Genomic DNA, 21,871 nt, shown 5'->3' on the forward strand with positions numbered 1-21,871 from the left:
TAGGAAGCACTCCTTTACCAAGAGGGTGGTCAAACACTGGAACAGGCTTCCTGGAGAGGCGATCGATGCCCCAAGCCTGTTGGTCGGTGTTTAGGAGGCATTTGGGCAATGCCCTTAACAACATGCTTTAAGTTTTGGTCAGCCCTGAAGTGGACAGGTCATCAGTTGGACCAGATGATCACTGTAGGTCCTTTGCAACTGGACTGTTCTGTTCTAAGAGCGAGTGGTTTTAAGGTTTGTTTGGTTGGGGTTTATTTGCTACAATCTGTCTCTGTTTGGACCTCACAGGAGGGAATGTCATTTACAGTCTGGTGTACATTGCCACCCTGCTGTTATCAGAGGGCAGGCCAAGCCATCTGCTCGTGAGTCATCTTCTGGGCTACTCCGTGTTTGCTAGTCACATCCGTGTTTACCAATACATGTCACTCCCTTAACCCCGGCTCTGTTGTATCCAAACGCAGCAGGTGACTGCGAAAAGCCCAGGGATTCGCCAAAGGTGAATCACATCACTGACCTGACCACCTTCTACGACAAAATAAAGTTTTCTGTTGACATGGGGAGAGCAGTGGGTGTTGTTTGTCTGGATGTCAGCAGAGCGTTCAGTGCTGTTTCATGGAATCACAGAATCATGGAATGGTTTGGGTTGGAAGGGACCTCAAAGACCATCTAGTTCCAACCCCCCTGCCCTGGGCAGGGACACCTTCCACTACACCAGGTTGCCCAAAGCCTCATCCAACCTGGCCTTGAACACTTCCAGGGATGGGGCAGCCACAGCTTCTCTGGGCAACCTGTGCCAGTGCCTCACCACCCTCAGAGGGAAGAATTTCTTTCCCGCAGCCTTCTCCTGGACAAGCTGGCAGTGCACAGGCTGGCTGGGTGGTCTGGGAGATGGGTAGGAAACCGGCTCCCAGGGTGTGCTCAGAGGGTGGTGATTGATGTTTTTTACTCAGGTTTGCTGGTTTTGGAGCCCTCACCGGACTCCACGAGACCAAGAAAGGTGGTTGTCTTCTCCGTTAGCTGCTTTTCAGTGATTTCTGCTTTTCCACAGTGCAGTGAAATAGATGTCCCATCCAAAGCCTTGTTCTTGGAAGAAACTCATCTTCCAGAGTCTTTTTCTTCTATTTTTAAGCAGAACACCATCTCTGCAAGGCTGCAAGCTGTCGAATTGCGTTCAGGATGATGGCACCTGTGTTGCAGAACCCTTCACAGTACAACTCCAAGGTCACAACTCTCGGCCACGCGGACGCATTGGACAGAAATAACCTCCGTGTGCCCTGCAGTGCCCTCTGGTCCCTTCCCCTCAACTCCCTCTTTCCCTCTGCTGTCAGAGCACTCCCCACCTCTGCCTTCATCCCTCAGGGAAGAGCTGATCATCTTCTTCTGAGGGTAAACAGAGCGAAGGACGCCGTCGTTAGCAGCGAGAAGACAGAAGGCCAAGCGTGGCCAGCCCGTGCTGTTTGTCCATCAGGTGATGCAAAAATATGGAAAGTCCATGGTGTTGTTAGAGAAGAAATATACGGGGTTTGCTTTCTGCCACGCTAAGCTGATGCAGCTCGTTCTTTCCGGATCAGGCTGTTTTATATTCTCTGCCTTTTTCCTACACCATCCTTTCTCTTTTTTTTCTCCCAAACCACTGACCATAATTGTTTAAAATACAGGCTTTACACGTGAATGGTTCTTTTTGGGAAGCGGAACTTTCCATACTGCTTTTTTTCAGCTACATATGGAGCGAGTGCTGCAGGGGGGAGTCCGGGCTGGCCGGTAACGCAGTGCTGTGGCCGGGGGAATTCTGGCACAGCTACATGAAGATCCTTAAGCTCAATGTAAGTTGCTGCTTCAGCTAAACAATAGAGCAGTTACCCCGAGGGACTAGAAGGGAGGAGATATCGTAGGGATATTTTATAGCGTTTTCCCTAGATCTTAAACACCAGTCTTACCCTTCTCTTCCACGTTCTCGATGATGCTTTCAAATATTGGTTCACTGTGGTTTATAGGAGGGAGAGGCAGGGTGGGTACATACCTGTGTGTGGGAGTGTTTTTATCAAAAAATCGTAGTGGTAGGAGTTTCTCATCCAAAATTCTATTTTTTTCTGGGACAGACTTAAGTATTAGAATGATGCGAATGTGGACGCTCACCACTGGGAAGCAGCAGTCTTCTGGCACAAGGAGGAAGCAGTTGACTCTCTGTGTTGCTTTTGGCTGGGATAGAGTCAATTTTCTCCAGAGTAGCTGGTACGGTGCTGGTCTTGGATCTGTGACCAGTGTTGATAGCACAGGGATGTGGTGGCTGTTGTTGTGTCAAGGTCTTTTCCGCTTCTCACCCCACCCCTCCAGCCAGTAGCCCGGGGTTGTGCAAGAAGCTGGGAGGGGACTCACTGGGACAACTGACTCCGACTGAGGGGTTTCCCACACTGTACAACGACGTCATGTTCAGCAATAAAAACTGGGGGAAGAAGGAGGAAGGAGGGGGACGTTCAGAGTTACGGCATCTGTCTCCCCAAATAACTGTTCCGCGTGCTGGAGCCCCGCTTTCCCACGGATGGCCGAACAGTGGGAAGTAGTGGATGAATCCTTTTGGCTTTGCTTGCACGCACGGCTTTTTCTTTACCTGTTAAAGTGCCTTTGGCTCAACCTGTGAGTTTCCTCACTTTCACCCTTCTGGTTCTCCTCCCCACCCTGCCGGGGGGGAAACGAGCGAGCGGCTGCGTGGGGCCGAGCTGCCTGCGGGGACTGACCCACAGCGCTCTCCCCTAAACGAGCACGAGGTGTTCAGCATCCCACCCCAGCTAACTAACTCTGCGTCAGCTGGCCGACCTTCACCGCTCCCAGGCTCGGAGCAGCCCAGCCCCACGTGAAGCCGAGTATCGCTGCACGGCACCGTGTTTTTCTGCGTAACCAAACCTGGCGATTCGTGGACAACGCCCCAGGAGAGAGCGATGAATCGATTGCAGAAGTGGAAAAAAAGGGTCTTTTGTGATTCGTGGGCTCTACCGAGCTCCTGAGCAAGAAATCGCACAGCTGACGTGTATAATGTAACAGGAGAAAGAGGTCTATTAAATGTGACCCCCCCTGCCAGCAGCAGCTGACGCTGTGCCAGGAGTAACCCTAGAAATCCTTCGTAAAACGGCACGTTGGCTCACGTTCTACCAAGAAGCTCAAGGAAAGCAACCCTATACCTTGCTAATCTCAGAATCTTGATAAGCACTGGAGTTGGGGCTGGCCTGAGGAAGCTGTGATTTAAACAGAAATGCTGTGTGTTTGGACACTCTGAAAACTTAGCAACGTAGGTGAAGGATACCAAAATGTTGAGGTCTTGGCTCTTGGTGTGGCACGTTGGACCACCGGCATACAAGGTGGCACCGTGGGTAGGGAGGGAAAGGGGACCATGTCCAGTGGTGCATGAGAAGTGGCATGGGTGTAAAAAGACCAAAAGCAACATCTTAAACCCTTGTTCCAGGCTGGGAGATGTGGGTAAACTTTTTGTTGCACAAATAAACAGAACATCGACTTCATCCCCGGCACGGGGAGCGGGGAGGTTACCCCACCTCCGGAGCTGTAGGACAAATCCTGCTCTCCTGGGGCAATTTGCAACCATCAAACCCAGTTTGTGAATTGCTGGCATACAGGAGCATTGGTGGAATCTCAAATTCCTTTGTAATGCAAGTTGTAATGGTTGTTTGTAACACCAGAATGTCACTTTGTAGACAAACCATAAAACACCACCAGTTTAGGGGCAGGAGCTCTCTCTCCCAAGGCCTAAATACAGCAAAGTCTCTAACCTCTTAACCTCCAGCTACAACAACCGCATTTTTACTGGGAAAGAGTTTGAAACCTTCATGTTTTAAGGGGAATTTCCAACAGGTGAACGCCGTTCCTGTTTTGCCGTCGTCCTTGATTCCCTGTTGCCAAATGGCGTCTGGTGGAGAATCACAGTCCTAAACCACCGAGCAAGCAAGGCATGGAGGAAAGGCATGGCGGGCACGGACCGCAGCACCGAGCAAGGCATGGAGGAAAGGCATGGTGGGCACAGACTGGAGCACCGAGCAAGCAAGGCATGGAGGAAAGGCACGGTGGGCATGGACCGGAGCACCGAGCAAGCAAGACGTGGAGGAAAGGCACAGTGGGCATGGACCAGAGCACCGAGCAAGCAAGACGTAGAGGAAAGGCACAGCGGGCATGGACTGGAGCACCGAGTGAGCAAGACGTAGAGGAAAGGCACAGTGGGCATGGACCACAGCACCAAGCGAGCAAGACGTAGAGAAAAGGCACAGTGGGCATGGACCAGAGCACCGAGCGAGCAAGACGTAGAGGAAAGGCGCAGTCGGCATGGACCAGAGCACCGAGCAAGCAAGACGTGGAGGAAAGGCACAGTGGGCACAGACCACAGCACCGAGCGAGCAAGACATGGAGGAAAGGCACAGTGGGCATGGACCAGAGCACTGAACGAGCAAGACGTAGAGGAAAGGCACAGTGGGCACGGACCACAGCACCAAGCGAGCAAGACGTAGAGGAAAGGCACAGTGGGCATGGACCAGAGCACCGAGCGAGCAAGACGTAGAGGAAAGGCACAGTCGGCATGGACCAGAGCACCGAGCAAGCAAGACGTGGAGGAAAGGCACAGTGGGCACAGACCACAGCACCGAGCGAGCAAGACATGGAGGAAAGGCACAGTGGGCATGGACCAGAGCACCGAACGAGCAAGACGTAGAGGAAAGGCACAGTGGGCATGGACTGGAGCACCGAGCGGCGTGGCGGTGGGCAGGGAAGCGACGTGACGGTGTGCAGGGTGACGAAGGGACCGATGGTGCCCTCCTCCACCCCCTGCCACCGGCACCCTGCCTGGATCCTGCCGTGAGCCCCCTGCGCCTCCCTCCCGCAGCCGGGAGAGGAGGGGGGTCCCCGCTAAACCCTTCCTTCCCTCGGGATCGCGAAGCCCGTCTCCCGAGGCGGCTCTTTGTATCGGTCGGCGTTAATGCCATGCCGTACTACCGCTTTTCATGGCTTGTTAACTTCCACCCACCTCTGGGAACACCTAGCCACTCCCTTTGTCCTCACCTATCCCAGCCATTTATAGCAGCGATGGGATGCTATGGAAATAGAGACACGTACGCCCGTAGGTGAGAGGAGACTTGGAGTCGATTTGCAAGGGAGATATTCTGTAGCTCACAGCCGAGAGGCAGCATGAAAAGTCCTGGGTGCACCTCCAGGTAAGGGGAGAGGGCGGCGAACGCTGCGGGCGTGGAATTAAGACGTGGTTTGTAGGAAGGTCTGGCTCGGGTCATCCCTCGGAGTCGTTAATAACCGGTAGGCTCAGTTACGGGTCGCTCCAGGGCAGAGATTAATTTCACCGTGAATGTTTCTTTCCTGTATTCCAAGTCTTTTAATTTGAAAGAACCTTGGTAGGTCAACACAGAGCTCTGTTATTTTCAGCTTAAGCCAAATGAACAAGAAGGTTGTCCCAAGCCTTAAAGCATCCGTAGCGGCGCATCCAGGCGTGACCCGAGAGGTAGTTTTCCGTGTTTGGTTTTTTCCTGGCTGGGAGATGGCACGGCACAGGTCAGAAAGGTGAGCCAAACCTCCGGCACGAGCCCAGCTGACAGCTCCACGAGGGGTTTTTTGGCTTCTTAGAAGAATTTTGCGTCTTAGCGATCAGTTCCCAGGTGCTTCCTCCAAGGGCTCCCAGGCTGGTCAGGGAACATCCGCGCGCCGTCGGAATCGTGGCTTTCCCTTTTGAACTTTGCTTTGCGAAAGGGCGTGTTGGTGAGATGAAAAAGTAGATGGGGGCTCTGATCCTGCCCTGCGACTCTCAGCAACGTTGGGCTTCACGCACCCCCGGTGAAACGCATCCCGAAGGAGGAAGTCGCTGCAGCCGCGATGCCGTGTGCCGTGCCCTCCGCGCTCCCGCCGAGACGCCGGCTGGTTACGAAATCCCGCTGCTCGTGGCTGTGACTGTTTGTATAAAAGATAGCCTGGAGCGGTGTCTTGGAACTCTTCGTGCAGAAGCTGCGCTGCAAACTCATGTCGGAGGGCGGTGGTAGCCGCGGCTGAGGACCTTCCCTGGCTTTGGGAAGGGCTCTGAGGATTTCCCGCTTCGGCTGGGGTGCCGTTGGACAAGGAGAGCACTTTGCTCGGAGCGAAGGTGGTTTGGGCAGGTTCGAAGCCAAAGGCTTTTCTGCAGTGCCATCGCAGCGTTGCGACATGGCCGCCTGCCTCCACGCTTCCGCCGTGTTCACAGTCGGTTCGTGGCTCCCCCATCATGGTGGCTATGGTTTTTTTATGTGTGGCTCTTCGTGTTCTGCTGGACTTTGCTCCCATCCTCTCTCCACAGTTTTCCATGGACGGATCCAGTCAGTCACAGCCCAGCTCATCATACCGTGGTCAGTCGGTGGGAGGCTGTAGACCATGCCAGATAAAGCTGCTGGTTGCACTCTCGTAAGGCCAACTGGAAGGAGCAACTCGGTGTCTTTCACATGGTACAAGCTGGAGGCTATGAACGCCACCACCACCCTGTGCAGCAGGACTGTGTGTGAGGACCCCTTGGCCAGAAGGACAGTAGAAAGGACCACCAGGTCCAGCCTGCAGCAAGCCATGTGCCCCCGTTGACCCTCAGGCTGGGCAGGCTTGGAGCCTTCCTTGCTCACTTAGGAGAGTGGGAACCACCAGTGGGACCATCCCATGCTGCAAATGGGACTATATCTTCTCAAAACAACATAAAGTCCAAGCCAGATCTGCTGCATTTTGGAAATGGCGGCTGAAAACACGGAATTCACACTGAGCTGAAAAAAGCTTTTAGGATCGGAGAAGTCAGATCAGACTTGGTGATGAAGAGTTCCTTTTTGGTGGGCATCAAACCTTCATAAGATCCTGTATGTGTCCCAGCTAGAACACACTGGTGATGCTTAATGGTGGTTGCCTAATTAGTGCTGGAAAAGGCTCACCCCTCATCATTATCCAGGCAGAGCACGGGGAAATAACGTACTTGGTCCAAAGGGCTGCCTCTGAACTCTGGCCAAGGTGAGAAGATCTGATGAAAGGGAGGCCTGGGTGAGGCTGAGCACAAGAGCTGGGCTGGGAGGAGGAGCTGGCGCGGTGGGGAAGCAGTCCTCTTGCGTAAAAGCAGGGCGCAATTATTGAAAAAATCTCAGTTACACTGAAAAAAATTCACTTTAGTGTTCCTTGGAGATGGCCAGCTTCTGGAGTGATGGGATGGCAGGAGCTGCGCGGGTTCCTCACCGAGGAAATCCTTACGCCCCTACAAAGGGCTCGTTTTCTACTGAATAAACTAGAAGTTGGAGTAATGAATAAGCTCTAAAGCCCTAGAAAACGAAAAGAAAAGCAAAATAAAAGGCAGCAGAGCGGGGCGGGAGGCTGTCGGAAGAGCTCGGGCTCTGCCTGAGACAGGCTGTGTCTTGCCAAAGGCCAAAATTAGGACAGTGGTAGTGAAAGTGCAATTCCTCACTGTCCTGCCAGAGCTGCTGACACAGCTGGGGGAGCCAAAGGTGGCCGCCACCACGGAGACGTAAAATTGTGCTCCCAGGCAACACGCAAAGTTTGGTGGCTCGCGTTCGGGGAAGGACTAGCGGAGAAAAATCTACTGAAAAACTCTTCTTTCTTTCCAGGCGGGTGAAATGTTTCCTCGTTTTCAGCCTTTGCTTGGGACTCATCTTCCTCTCGGGATTCTTCCATAGGGAGAGTAAACAATTCGTGTAAGTGAAGCAGAATTAAGGTTGCATGACCTGGTCTGCCCAGGGCAGCAAGGATCTGACCTGTGACACTTGGTTTAACTCTCCTGGCGTTCAGGCTAATTTTGGAAGGGCAGCAGCCCAAAGTTAGGTCGTAGATCCAAATTTGGGCAGGCAAGGGATCAAAATAGCCAAAGTGCAGCTCTTTGGGGCAACATCAGCCATATGGAAAAAGAAAAGGGGATCGAGCTGAAGCCTTTGGGTAAGGGAGGACCTGGAGGAGCAGAAAACTGTCCAACATCTACGCCTGAGGGATGGAGATTGGGTTGGTGCCTTGCACCAGCTGCGGGGGTGGTGTCAGAAGAACTTGGTGGGGTTTGGCTTTGCCAGGTCTCGGAGATGGGGTATGGCACTGGAGAGGCTGTTTTCCTCATCTGTTGGCTTCCTGCAGAGTCTTGAAGAAGAACCACGAGGAGCTGCTGGAACCTTCTATGCCTTGCCGCCCCAAGACTAACGTCATGTTCCTCAAGACCCACAAGACGGCCAGCAGCACCATCCTGAACATCATGTTCAGATTTGTGGAGAAGCACAGCCTCACCGTTGCCCTTCCAGCTGGCCAGAACGTCCACCTGGGCTACCCACATGCCTTCCTGGCCAACTTTGTGGAGGATTTTAGAGCCATAGGACAAAACTACAACATCATGTGCAACCACCTGCGGTTTAACCCCTCGGAGGTAAGAAGGAGCCACAACAGCTGATTGAACAGCTGGTTGAACAAGCGGTGCCTCCAGACTAACAGCCCCTCTTCTTCCTCCCCGCAAACAGGTGCGAAAGGTGATGGCAGCAAACACCTTCTACTTCTCCATCCTGAGGAACCCCATTCCTCTGCTGGAGTCTTCCTACGTCTACTACAAGAATTATGCCCCTGCCTTCAGGATCTCCAAGAACGTGAACGAGTACCTGGCGTCACCATGAAGTATTACCGTCCAGGGAGTTACAGGGACAACATCTATGCCAGGAACATCATGTGGTTTGACTTCGGCTACGATAACAATGCAGAGGACAACACAAAGTACATCCAGTCAGTCTTGAAGGAGATTGAGCAGAACTTCCACCTGATCTTGATAGCAGAGTACTTTGATGAGTCCATGATCCTCTTGAAGCACATGTTGTGCTGGGATCTGGATGACGTGATTTACTTTAAGCTCAATTCCAGAAGCCAAGACACTGTCCAGACCTTGACTCTGGAAAGCAAGGAGCGGATAAAAACATGGTGCTCGCTGGACTGGAAACTCTACCTGCACTTCAACCAGAGCTTCTGGAGGAAAATTGAGGAGACGATAGGACTTGAGGAGCTGGAGAAGGAGGTGAATCTCCTGCGAACGAGACAGAAGGAGCTCATGGAGACCTGTCTGTTGGACCAGGAGGCAGTGAGGAAGAGTCACATCAAGAACAAAGCTCTCCTGCCTTTCCAGTCAGGGGATGCAGATATCCTTGGGTACAACCTCAGACGAGACTTAGACAACAGGACTCTGAGAACCTGCCAGAAAATGGTTATGCCAGAGCTCCAGTACATGTCCTATCTTTATGCTGTTCAACACCCACGCAAGAAGAGGAAGCAGGCAGGCTTGCCCACGATGTGGAGCAGTTTCCTGGAGAAGATGCGGCTCCCAACTTCCAACTAGGACACGCTGCGGTGTCCTGCTGCTTTGCATCACCTCATGTCTGGTGCGTGGCTGGCCCACAGGACTCTGGCGCGCGAGGGGGAGGCGAGGGGGGCCGGGCTTTGCTCGGGACCACCGAGCTGGTGGTGAGTCCCGTTTCGGGGACCTTGAGCCAAAGGTTGTGTGTTGGCCGGATCCTGCATGATCCCTCCTCCTCGGTCCCAGGCAGAAGGACAGCCCATTGCTGCCCAGTGCCGGGTGGGCTTTCAGCTGGCTTAGATGTTCCCACCTCTTGATTATTATTTACGGGCTTAATCATTTTGTTTGCGTTGGACTTTATTTAATAGCCGTCATTGCATCCAGCCTGGTCGGGGCTCCGTTGAGCGCGTCCTGGTTTTTGGCGTTTAGGGATAAAAGGGAAGGGAGAGGGAAATGAGGAGGAGGAGGAGGGCGCAACGGGGGATGCAGTGCTTGAAGGAGTAGGAGAGATGTGGGATCCGTGTTCGCCAACGTCCTGCCCACCATGCGATGCCAGGGCAGCTTTTCGGAGGGGAGTCCCGAGCGTTGTGCCCAAAGCCGGGCGCGCTGCCTGGCAGCCCTTCCCCACTGGCACATGAGATGTCCCTCTCATGCATGTCATGAGATGGGGGGGGGGGTCTCTGCACCACTTGGGACCGCTTGGCGCTCCCCTGGGAGGGCTCGTTTTGTGGTTTCACCCCTCTCTCTTGGTGAGGGTCCCTGGTCCCTGGGCACGGACGGGTCCTTGGGCTCAGCATCCGTGAAATCCTTTATCAGCAGAGGCTTCGTTGGGCCCCCCCCCTGTGCTGGCCAAACTCTCCAGCACCAACTGGGAGAGGGGTGGAGGGAGGGGCAGCCGCAGCTCGTTTCAGGCATGACCTCGTTATCGAGGGAGGTAATTAAACTTGCATGTGATGTCTTTGCTTCTTTGCCAGCTGGGAAGGTTCTTCAGCAGGATGGCAGTGCCAAGCCCCACGGCTTTGGCGTCACCGCCGTTAATGATTGCCCATCACCAGTTTCCAACACGCCACCATCGCCGATGGTGCAGTGTTTCAGAGTGTAGTCACCATCTCCTCCAGCTTTCACCAGTCAGACCGGCATGGACCCGGATGGCACGGCTGGGATGATGGATCCGGGGTCGCTTGGCTGACACCTTTGCCTTGGGGGTGAAGCAGCCTGGCAGCATCTCAGCCCGGGAAGCGGGAGAGATGAGGTCGGAAGGGAGCAGAGCTGGCATTGTCCTTGGCTGTGTTTAAACGCAGCGGGGAGCCGGGGAAGGCAGCTAGGCAAGGGTTAACCTGCTGCCGTGCCGCCTGTGCTCCTCTGCCACCCGGGCACCATTAACAGCACCCTCCCGGTTTTCTGCTCCAGCAACCCCAGCTAAAATTAACCGGGATTAAAAGGCATTTGGAACTAGCCGGGGCGGAGGAGACGACAGCCTGGGCAACCCTCTGGGCTCCTTTGCCGGCCATTTCTGCAGCCGGAGCCTGGGCTTGGAGCTCCGATCCATGACTTGCCGTGTGAATTTTGCCAAGCCCCTTCAGCTGACGTGGTGCCAGGGGTGGAATACGGGTGTAAAAATGGTTCCTGTGCATGGGTGGGGGGTCCGGGGGAGGCTGGGACCATCTGGACAACGGCCCACAGACCGGGGAGCTCAGAGCTGGGGTGGACCATGGTTGCAGCACCTGGGCGGGGAGGTCCAGCCTCTCCCAGCATGCGGGAGGAGGGAAACTGAGGCAGGAGATGCAAACACCCACCCCACGGCTCCCTTCGCATCCCCTCCCCGGGGGTCCAAGCAAGGCAGCGCGGCCGCCGCGGTGCCCCCGGCTCTGCCCGGGCTATAACGGTGCCTTTGTGCCACCGACGCTGCCGGAGCGGCCGTCACTGCTGACTCAGGGCTTTTTCCCGGCCCCTGCGGGAGCCCCGTGACCCATCGGTGGGGGGACACCGTAGGGGGGGCTGGCAGCGGAGCAGAGAGGCGCCGGGCTCTGCAGAGAGCTGGCGGCTGCGGGATCCGCCGCCGGTACCCCGTGGTGGGGGCAAGGGACGGAGGGGCCACCCCGGCTGAGCACGACCCGGTGAGTGCCTTTGCTTTCTCCAGGGGGTTTGGTCGGCGAGTCCTCCTAATTACAACGCAGGTGAAGGTCACCCTTGGCCACGCCGGTGGGATGCCCATCTCCTCCCGCAGCGATAACCTGGGACGCGTAGCTGACCGCGGTGGCACGCGTGCTGTCCCCAAAGGGAAGGTGCTCGGGGACGGCTGGCACCCCGCGGCTCGTTTGGGGCACCCCAGGTTCCCGCGCGGGGCAGGGGGCAATGAGGCGCCAGCTGGGTCGTCTGCTCTGGAAGCACCAGAAACGCGGGGTGGACCACTGCCTGGCCCCCGTGGAGGACCCTGGGCTGCTCTGGGGGTCTTGGCTGTGTGGAGACGGGCCGTGCCCCCCTCCCGCAACACCCGCTTGACATTGGGAGTGGGGAGCTGCAGGTCTCACGCTGCCCTGTGCTGACTTTTCCAGTTTACCTTTTGAAGAACATCTTGGAGCTCAAGTTGACAGGATTTTGGGGTAGCCCAGGTCAGCCTCTTTGCTGTTACCCCAAATCCTGACCCACCTTTGAGCGGTGGTGACCTGCCACCGCAGCGGCACGCAGTCGATCCCTTCTCAACCCCAACCCTTCCCACAGTGACCTGCTCTCCAGCCCATGCTCCTGGCGAGGGGTTCCCCAAACCCAAACCCACCAAGTTAAACCCCAAACCCCTCCAAGGATAACCCAGCTCCCAGTCTGCACCCCCATCAACCCACCGGGGTGGGGTGGGGTGGGAGGGCCACATCTTTCTGCCGCAGACACCATGGGCTCCCGGCATTTCCCCGCCCGGACCGTGCTCTTCGAGAAGGAGTCCAACGGCGTCACGTACCGCGTGCCTGCCCTGCTCTACCTGCCCTGCGTGGCCAAGCTGCTGGCGTTCGCGGAGGAGCGGCTGAGCGCCGACGATGCCCATGCCAACCTGCTGGTGCTGCGCCGCGGCACCGTCTACGGGAGCTACGTGGAGGTGGGACCCCCCACCGTGTCCCTGCACCAGGGCTTGGGGAGGGACACACACACACACAACACACACGCGCTGGGTTGGGGCATGGAGACAGTTGGGTGATTACCCTCACCTGTGCATGGCACAGCCAAGTGGCATGAGGCAGGTGGTCCTCACCCCTCTCCATCCTCTTCTTGCTGGGCAGTGGGAAGACATGCGTGTGCTGGAGACGGCGACGCTGCAGCACCACCGGTCGATGAACCCCTGCCCACTCTATGACGAGTTCACTGGCACCCTCTTCCTTTTCTTCATCACGGTGCTGGGCAGGACGCCCGAAGCTTACCAGATCGTCACCGGCCAAAACGTCACCCGCCTCTGCTGCGTCACCAGCGCCGACCAGGGCCTGAGCTGGAGCAAGGCCACAGACCTGACGCAGCAGGTCATTGGCGGGGCCATCAAAGGTAGCCCACTAGCAAGGGGTGAGGAGGTGGGGAGGACAGCCAGCAGGAAGGTGCAGCTGAGTTTTGGCCTCCTGGAGCCATTGTGGTGTGGCTGGAGGTGGCCTCAGGGTAGGAAGCCCACGAGCATCAAAGAGATGGGGTGGAGGAGAATCCCAAGCAGAAGAGAGCATGGCTGGAGAGAATATCTGTCTGGCTTGCAGAGGGGGAGAGGAGATGGAGAGGCCCTGTAACTATGGGTGGGATCATGCGTGGTGACAACTGGGCAGCCCTGGGCTCTGCTGCCCTCCCGCCCCCACCACCTTGCTTGACTAGGCTCGGGGGGGAATGCTCTGGAGACCCTTCACATTGGGCACAGCAGGGGCACCATGGTGGCCAATCTTCACCCCCATCCCATCTCCACTCCCCAGACTGGGCGACGTTCGCGCTGGGCCCCGGGCACGGGATCCAGCTGCGGTCCCGGCCGGCTCCTGGTGCAGCCTACAGCTACCACATCGACTGCAAGGAGTGTTTCGGGCAGCTCTGCAAGACCACCCCTCACTCCTTCGCCTTCTACAGCGACGACCACGGCCGGGGGCTGGCGCTTCGGCGAGTTCATTCCCAACCTGCAGACGGGCGAGTGCCAGCTGGTCTCGGTGGACGAGGAGGACGGCTCCAACGTCCTCTACTGCAACGCCCGCAGCCCCTTGGGCTTCAGGGTCCAGGCGCTTGAGCACAGACGATGGGGCCGTCTTCCATGGGGGGCAGCTGGTCCAGCGGCTGGTTGAGCCGCCCCACGGCTGTCACAGGCAGCGTTGTTGGCTTCCCTGCACCTTTCGTGTATGTCCCCACTGCCCCTCAGGACCCTGTGATGTCCCTCCAGGGCTCAGCTCGCCAGCTGCTCCCTAGGATGCTCCCAGGGTTTCGGTACCTGCCTGCCCAGCAGGCACCAGGTGATGAGCTGCCCACCGTGGCCACTAGTAGCCACCATGAGCCAGCCGAGCCTAAGGAGGGCTTTCTTACCGCAGAGCATCTCAGCCATGCCAGCAGTGTCACCTCAGTCCGAAGGACCCCGCAGTGAGCCCCCAGTCCCACTGCCTTCTTCCAAGCACCGACGTGGGTCCTCTACTCCCACCCCACCAGCTCCATGTCACGGGTCAACATGGGGTTCACCTGAGCACCTTCCCCAGGGACGTGGAGAGCTGGACTGAGCCATGGGTCATCTACGAGGGCCCGAGTGCTTACTCAGACCTGGCTTACATGGAGCTGCCCTACAACGAGCCCTCCATCACTGGTGGCCCGGCCATCGCTTTTCGCCTGCCTCTATGAGAACGGGACACGGTCGCCCTACGAGCAGATCTCTTTTAGCATGTTCACGCTGCACGATGTGCTCCAGAACATCCCCCTGACGGTCACTGCTCCCAGGGGGACAGGGGCCCCCGGCGCCGTGGGAAGAGAAGGAACTGCCTTGTCTCTAGTGCCCTCCCAGGTCAGCTCCCCAGTCCCCTCAGTGCCAGATCCTAGGACACCAACCCAAAGCCAGGGTCATGCACCAGCCAACATGGTCACCATCATATAGAAGGCACATGCTACCGTCCAAAACAGGGTTTTATCTCACTTTTATTGCTACTTTTAAATTATATAGTTGGCTGGGCGTGGAGGCTCGTGATACCAGCCCAGCCCCAGGCTCCTTTCCCAGTCACTTCCTGATGTATACCGTGGGGACAAAGGCAGACACGCAGGTGGGGGCAGCCAGGGGCACCCCGTGCCCCCCGTGGGTGCTGGGTGCTGGGGGCCACACCTGGTACCACCACACCTGCTCCGGAGGTCTCATCCCATGGTCATAAACATTTATATTCCTTTTTTAATTGCTCACTTTTAATGCCCTGTTCCAGCCACTTTTTGTCACCGGTCACCCTGAAATCGCCCAGTTACTGTTTAATGTGGCTGATGGTGTTTGGTTTTTTACGCTACCGTGGGCATCGTGCTTTCCTCCGGCACTTACGGTTTCGGGGCAACCATCCCTGCAGCAGAGGCAGGTTTAGGTCTGTACCCACGCCTGGTCCCTGTAAAAGCTCAGGGAACAAGGGCGTGGGGCCAGGGATGTGCTGGGGCCGGTGACACCCCCTGTGAGCGCCGCGGCGGGTGGTGCCATGGGGTCCCAGGTCGGTGGGGATGAGCGGCTGCTCCTGATGTTTGCTGCACATGTGTGTGTTGTGTATGGGTGAATTTTGGGGGACTACGTGTCGTTTCCAGCACTACCTCCTTCAGCACGACTCCATCCAAGTTCCTCCATCCCCAGCCAGAGCCTGGCCCGGCTCCTCCGGTCCTCCTCCGTCACTCCTGCCCCGCGTGGGAGACAAACCCCCACCACGAGCTGCCCTAAATACAGACTGTCTAACGAAAATGCGTTAATGTTCCATCTCTTATCTCTACCGACACCACCGTGTCACCTTTTGCGCTAGGCGGGGGGAGGCTGGGTGAGGAGCGGCCGGCGAAGCCGTTGGGCTCAGCGCTGGGATGCCAGGAGCCAGCTCCCACCTCCGTCGCTCGCTGGGCTCCTTTCCAACCCCAAACGGCTGCCAGCCCCCAGGGCACCCGCTCCGGGGCGGGGGAAGAGCTGTCGCCCAGGCGGAGGGCTCCATCCTTCACAGGCCGACCCCACGCACGGCGCTTCGAGTCTGGAGCGGGCTGGGACGTCTGTCCCCGTGGGGGACCATCCCTGTCTCGCACCGGGTCTTGCACAGCTTGTGCCGTATCCCCGCCGCGGCGTTTGCCACCGGCCAGGGACAATGCCTCGTCCAAGCGCCAGCCTCCTGGCACTGCCACCAGTCCCTTACTTCCCGTCGCAAAAGCCGCAGATGGCAGCCGAGGCAGCCGTTGAGGATCTGGAGGGAGGCCAGCACCATCTCGGTGGCGCTGACGAGCAGCAAGAGGGAGAAGAAGACGACGTTCCAGGCCACCACACCTGCCGGCTCAGGCAGATGCTCCAAGCGCTGCGGTCGTACAGGTAGTTCTCCGCCCTGTGCGATGGGGAGAGGAGGAGATGCAAGATGCCGCCCTGCAGCGGGTCAGGAACCGCATCGCCTCCCACCATGGAGGTGTGACCCAGACACCCCGTCCTTCATCCCAAGGATGAGTGGGGTCAGCGGGGTGATGGGGATGGGAAGCACCACGTAGAAAGCGTGGAAGGTGAGGCCCTCTTGAGCTCCCAGGGTCTTGCATCACCACCACCAAGCCCACCGACCCCACCCACCATAAATAACACCAACTTAATTAGCAATAAGCCGACAAGGCAGCACCCAGCGACTCAACTCACTGTCTCACCTGGCCTCAGACTCCTGGCCACTGGCGTCCAGGAAGGGTAACCCCAGAGGGTGCCATGCCCATGGCCATGTTCGGAGGCGTTGTAGAAGCAGAGGGGTCCATGGTCAAACCCACCCCGGAGAGGACGAAGCAGGCAGCGGCGCCCAGGAGCGCCAGCTTGGAGAGCACGGCGGAGACGAAAGCCTGCGGGGCAGCACCCGGGGAGGGATGGAGGTCAGGTGGGTTCCAAAACATGGCTGCATGTTACTGGTGGAGTTTGCTAAGGGGGCAAAATTCTCCTTCCCTTCACCCCAAGGGGCTCCGGCCCTGGGGAGCCGAGGCTGAGGGTGGAGGCATCACTGGGTGTTTTCGAGCTGGGCAGAAGCAGGCAGGGGGCAGGGAGCTGCCATGCGGAGCCTGGTGAGGCAGACCCCACGCCAGCACACACGGGAAGCCCTGTCCCCTCCAGGGAGGTGGCACCGTGCAGCATCCCACCACTGGGCCATGGGAGCCGTGGTACTCTGCCACAGTCCAACATGGGCGAGGGGCCATCCACCACATCCCACCCATAGAGCCATGGGAGAGGGGGATCCATGTCCCGTCCTACCATAGGGCCACAGGAGAGGTGGCACCCTGCCACGCCCAACATGGGAGAGGTGGCACCCTGCCACGACCCCAACGTGAAGCCATGGGAGAGGAGAGTCCATGCAACGTCCCCACCACAGGACCATGGAAGAGATGGCACTCTGCCACATCCCACCCTGGGGCCACCCGCCACATCCCACCATGTGCCACTTGGGACTGCTTGGCGTGGGAGTCCCGGCACTGCCTTACGTTGCGCCGGGTTGCCACAGTCGGAGCAGCCGGTGCATTGCCACCCCCACTGCCGTGATGTGGGTCGCTGCCAGCAGCACCTGCGGGCAAGAGGAAGCAGCTGGGGTATGAAGGGCAGCCACCTGCCCCGTCCCTGCTCCACAGGCACATGAGGAGGGATGTGGTGCAACCACAGTACTCACCAGTGATGCCGCCTCCCCAGACGCCCGCCATGACCTTGGCGTCCTTGCTGATGTGCCCCTCCACCAGGTACTTGGCTGTCCCGCCGGGGAAGAGGAGGAGGATGTTGGCTGCCACGGAGAGCGTGCCCAGAGCCAGCAGACAGGGACCCACGATCCGGCTGCACTTCCCAACACACATGGCCACCCTGTATGGGGATGGGGATGAAGAGGAGGAGAGGAAGGGGCTGCCTTTGGCCCCGCGATGCCCCACGGCTCCCCCCCACCCACAGCTGCACGTGGACAGGAGTTTGCTGGTTCGTGCTTTTGGGTCCTGACCTGCCCCACTGGCACTGCCCTCACTCGAGAGCATTTCCAACGGAAATCCTATTTTCCCCACACCATCCAGTGAATTAAATATTTAAATAAATTCAACGTTAATACCAATCTACTGCCACCGAACAGTTTTCCCGAGGTCGAGCAATTGTCTCATAGAAGGAAAAGCCCAACTTCAGACCTGCTGATAGTTCTTTGCCAAATGGGGAGGTTAAGGCGGATGGCAGGTCCCTCACCGAGCCTTGAGACCTGCGTGACCCACAGGGTCGGCTCCTCCAAAATGTTGCTATGGGATGGAGACCAACCACCACAGCTCAGTTTGCCTTTGAGTGTTTGCAACGAGCAGGAGGGAGCCAGGAAAGGGCGAAATCCTGGACAAGGACTTACGAAAGCACATCAGTGTCCAATCAAATCCAACAGCAACTCCATCCCCATCGCGCACCAGTCCTACCATAGGTCTGAATACGCTGAAACCAATTAAAGTTCATTAAGAAAAGGCTGTCACCTATCCTTGGGCAAGCCATCTAGCTCTGCTGATATTAAGTTAGAAGTTCACCCAGAAAGTGCCTGCCCATCTCCAGGTGATGCCCCAACAAAAATTAGCTTTCCCTCTTCTGTACCTACAAGATGAGGGATGTCCACCAGTCGCTGTGAGACCACCGAAAACAACTTGGTTTGCTGTTGTCCTGGCTTTCCAGGTTCCTTCTACCCTGCCCTCATTTTTGCTTTGGGGGTTTTCACATATTTTCCCCTTTCCCGGTGGTTTGCAACCCATTTTGCACAAGCTCCCAGAAGGGAGCTCCTTCCCGTGCTGGCCAAGTTCGCTCCGGCTTTGCAGAAGCAGAAGCAGAAGCAAACGGGCGCTGCGTGGTTTTTTCCGTGGGAAGAGCTGCCTCATCCCCTCTCACGCGCAGCAACGGGGTGAGGGCTCAGGCTGCGTGGCCGGCCCCTGTGTGGCCCGAGAGGCTGGGGGGCACCAGCCCAACGGGGCTTCGTGTTGCCACGATCTGCTAGAGATCAGCCACGCCAGCCCTGGCATGCGGCTGGGGCCAGGGAGGGCTGAACGTGGAGGAACAGGGCTGCAAAACCCACTGCATGGAGAGGACACGAGTCAAGAAACCAAGAAGCCCGAGGACACGAGCCAAGAAGCCCGAGGACATGAGCCAAGAAGCCCGAGGACACCAGCCAAGAAGCCCACCAGCTCCACCCATCCTGGAGCTTCACCCCCCTCTGCTTTCTATCCTCCCCACTTGGTTATAAGGAATTTAGGGCCTCTCGCCCCCCACTGCAGCCCCTAGAGCCACAGGCATTCAGCGCTGAGTCCCACCTGCCCTCGTTGGAGGACCTTCTAGAATAGCTCTTGCTCTGGAGCTCACAGCATGGGCTGCTCTCACCAGCCAGAGGTTTTTGTGGTCTTCTGCTGTCTCCCCTTAACCTCTCCAACGACTCTCCTTCCCCTCCACTGCTGCCCTCTCCCTGGGGAAGGCAGGAGGTCTCCTTCCCCAGGAAGCTCTCCAGGGCTTGCTGTCCCCTCAACGCTCCCCTTGAGCAAGAAGTAAGTTTGCATTAGCTGCTTTCTTCTGCCTTGGCCAATACAGCCAACCCCACTGTAAGGGGAGGTAAACCAAAAGCACAGCTGACCCAGTCTCTATTAGGACACTCAAAGAAAGACTCCCCTCCTGCCAGTACGTCTCCATGGCCAAAAGCAAGGGGATTCAAGCAAAGCCCAAAGAACCCATCCTCCCACCCTCCCTGCTTACCTGGGAGTGATGCCACGTGGAGCCGGCAGCGTCCGCTCCTCGGATGAGCCCTGTCCTGGAGGCATCACCCATGGTGACTATTTATGATGTCCCAGCGTGTGCTTCACATCTTCCTCCTCCACCCCGAGGTCCACCCACTGCATCAGTCATGAGCCTTCCCTCTCCCACACAACCAGTGGCTCGAAAAGGACGACTGTCCTGTCTGAACGAGGCAGCCTCTGCCGGCGTTGGGGCTGGTCCATCTTGGGTTGTGCCCCCTTTCTCTGGCAGAAGCCGTAAGTCCACCAAAACACAACAATTCCAGATTTTAAGGCTTCTGCCACATCTGTCCTCAACGCCTGGACCACTGCCCCAGTAGCAAACCCCATTTCTCCCAGAACAACCTGCAATGTCTGTGTAGGGAGAACATTTTCCCCTCTCCTCTGCAGCCCGCTCCAAACACTATCGTACTGTCGCCGTGAGTCCACGTCCTCCACCAAGGGCTCCTTCCATCACATTTCACCTTATTCCTCATTGTGCAAGAGCTTTGTGAGTGGATGGTGAACAGCTCACGTTTGCCTCTTCACATTTGTACCCAAAGAGGGGAGACCTGATTACAGCCTACAAATACTTGAGAAGGGATGGTGGGGAGGTGGGGGAAGGGCTCTTTACATTAGTGATGGGTGACAGAACAAGAGGAAATGGGTATAAGCTTAGTCAGGGCAGATCCAGGTTGGATGTTAGGAAGTATTTCTTCTCTGAAAGGGTTGTCAGCCACTGGAACAGGCTGCCCAGGGAGGTGGTTGAGTCCCAATCCCTGGATGTGTTTAAGAATAGGGTGGATGAACTACTTGGGATATGGTTTAATGGGGATTAGGGATGGTTGGACTCTATGATCTCTAAGGTCTCTTCCAACCTAGAAATCTATGAATCTATGACCTGCAGCCCCCCATTCCCTGTGCCCCTGCACCGCTGGGGAGGAGGTAGAGCTGGGAAGAAAGGCAAGGTGGGAAGAGGGGAGAGGTGTTTTTAAGATCTGGCTTTGTTTTCTCTCTGTCCTCTCAAGTAACTGTTAATGAATTGATTGGTTCCCAAGCTGAGTCTGTTTTGCCCAGGACCATGGTCGGTGGGTGCTCCCTCTCCGTTCTCATCTCCGCCCTCAGCCCGTTGTTCCATGTTTCTCCTCTCCACCTCACTGAGCGGAGCAGTGAGCGAGCGGCCGAGGGTTGCTGAACCACAACAGCATCTCACACCTTGATGATAACATCGAGAGAGGAAGGTTATTTCTCGACATCTTAATTATTGCGAGTCACCAGACACCAGCATTTCAAAGTCCTATCCCAGGTGCCCATGGTTGGTAGCATGCAACTGTGGGGAAGGTCCTCTTCCGTCCCCACAGAGAAGGTCTGACACTCGAAGACGGGAACAGGACTGGGAGAACGTGACCTCCATGTCTGAGAACAGGAGACAGGGAAGGTGTAGCACAAAAAAAGGCAAAACCAGGGCAGTTTTTCCAGCAGAGGAGTTGCAGGCAGCACAAGCGAAGAGGAGAATTGCTCATGGGCTGTGCAGGCAAAACGAAGAATCTTCTCAAAGAAAGAGTTTGGAGAAGGTTCATATTCCTCACGTTCATCATGAGGCACATCAGCTGCTCGGGACGTGGGCTTCACCATCTGCAACAGCCGCAGGAGACAACGCGTAGGTGGAGCTTATAGCCCTGACAAAGCCTTGCTCCCAGATAGGAAATGAAAAAAAAGCAACTGGACCAACTTGCTCTACGTAGGGTAACGCACACCAGTAGCATTTGCCAACACGTTTCAAAGTGGCTTTTCCTGTTTCCAAATCAAAGAGTACGGGACTGTCGAGAATATAAAACCTGCTCTAAGCACAGCGTGCCACCGTGGGTTGGAAGAAACGGAAAATGGAGTTGGAGCCCTTGAGAGCCACATGGAAAAAGATGAGTGGGTGAGGCTGGGTTACATCAGCCAATTCCGCTTTTTTCCTAGAAAAAATAAGCTGGTTACCTGAATAACGATAGTTCCTCCGAAAGGAAAATCAGAGTTTGCACCAGCACGTAAACCCCCTTTAGATTCTTAAATAAGAAGAATTGGTCTCTAATAAGCAAAAGCAAAACATGTAGGACGTGTAGGACAGCAGGCTGCTAAGAATAATCCCATTTGTCCTTCCTCTCTTCTTTTTTTTTTTTACTTATAAGGAGAGGAAGCGTTTTTTCACTCCGCTAGAAGAAAATGTGTTGCAACCTCATCTTGTGCCCTCTTCTACGTCATGGCACCCTGAGCTTCCTACGTCGCCGCACACATGATCCGGTCAATCATCTCCCATGGAAAACCCCCTGCCGTGCGGCGTGGACGTCAGGGTGAATCTTTTCCCCAGGATCACTGATCTTCCCCCTACACCCACTGCTGCCCAAATCCGTAATAATAGTGACAATAAAAGGCTAATTTTAGCCCTGCACAGCCTGCCAAGGCTCGTGTCTCCGGTCCACGGTCTGCAGGTCGTGTTCGGCAACGGCTCTTTCTGAACTTTAAGGACTGGGAGGTTTTTTATAACGACTGCGGCCACTCTCGTAACCATGCTCCCCTGGCTCTTTGCTTCCCCAGACTCCTCTGGGGCTGTGGAAATGGCACAGCAGGTTGGGTTTCAAGAGTGGT

The 21,871-nt window shown here is 56.5% G+C and overlaps 3 protein-coding genes across 3 annotated transcripts; 2 read left to right on the forward strand and 1 right to left on the reverse strand.

The window, feature by feature from the left end:
• Positions 1–6,198: 6,198 nt before the first annotated feature.
• Positions 6,199–9,367, forward strand: GAL3ST2 (galactose-3-O-sulfotransferase 2). Its single transcript, XM_086618592.1, is given in 6 exon segments — positions 6,199–6,238; positions 6,329–6,377; positions 7,620–7,706; positions 8,134–8,416; positions 8,508–8,652; positions 8,655–9,367. Coding segments are annotated over 6 exon segments (1,317 nt in total).
• Positions 9,368–12,212: 2,845 nt separating this feature from the next.
• On the forward strand, positions 12,213–14,405 carry NEU4 (neuraminidase 4). Its single transcript, XM_086618593.1, is given in 9 exon segments — positions 12,213–12,413; positions 12,595–12,850; positions 13,258–13,421; positions 13,423–13,554; positions 13,556–13,633; positions 13,635–13,779; positions 13,936–13,992; positions 13,995–14,090; positions 14,128–14,405. Coding segments are annotated over 9 exon segments (1,407 nt in total).
• Positions 14,406–15,662: 1,257 nt separating this feature from the next.
• Positions 15,663–17,326, reverse strand: TM4SF19 (transmembrane 4 L six family member 19). Its single transcript, XM_086618594.1, is given in 8 exon segments — positions 15,663–15,689; positions 15,691–15,806; positions 15,809–15,871; positions 16,187–16,255; positions 16,258–16,336; positions 16,959–17,012; positions 17,014–17,066; positions 17,149–17,326. Coding segments are annotated over 8 exon segments (639 nt in total).
• Between the last annotated feature and the right edge of the window lie 4,545 nt (positions 17,327–21,871).

This window comes from Tauraco erythrolophus, chromosome 11 (genome assembly GCF_009769465.1).
Source record: "Tauraco erythrolophus isolate bTauEry1 chromosome 11, bTauEry1.pri, whole genome shotgun sequence".
NCBI lineage: Eukaryota > Metazoa > Chordata > Aves > Musophagiformes > Musophagidae > Tauraco > Tauraco erythrolophus.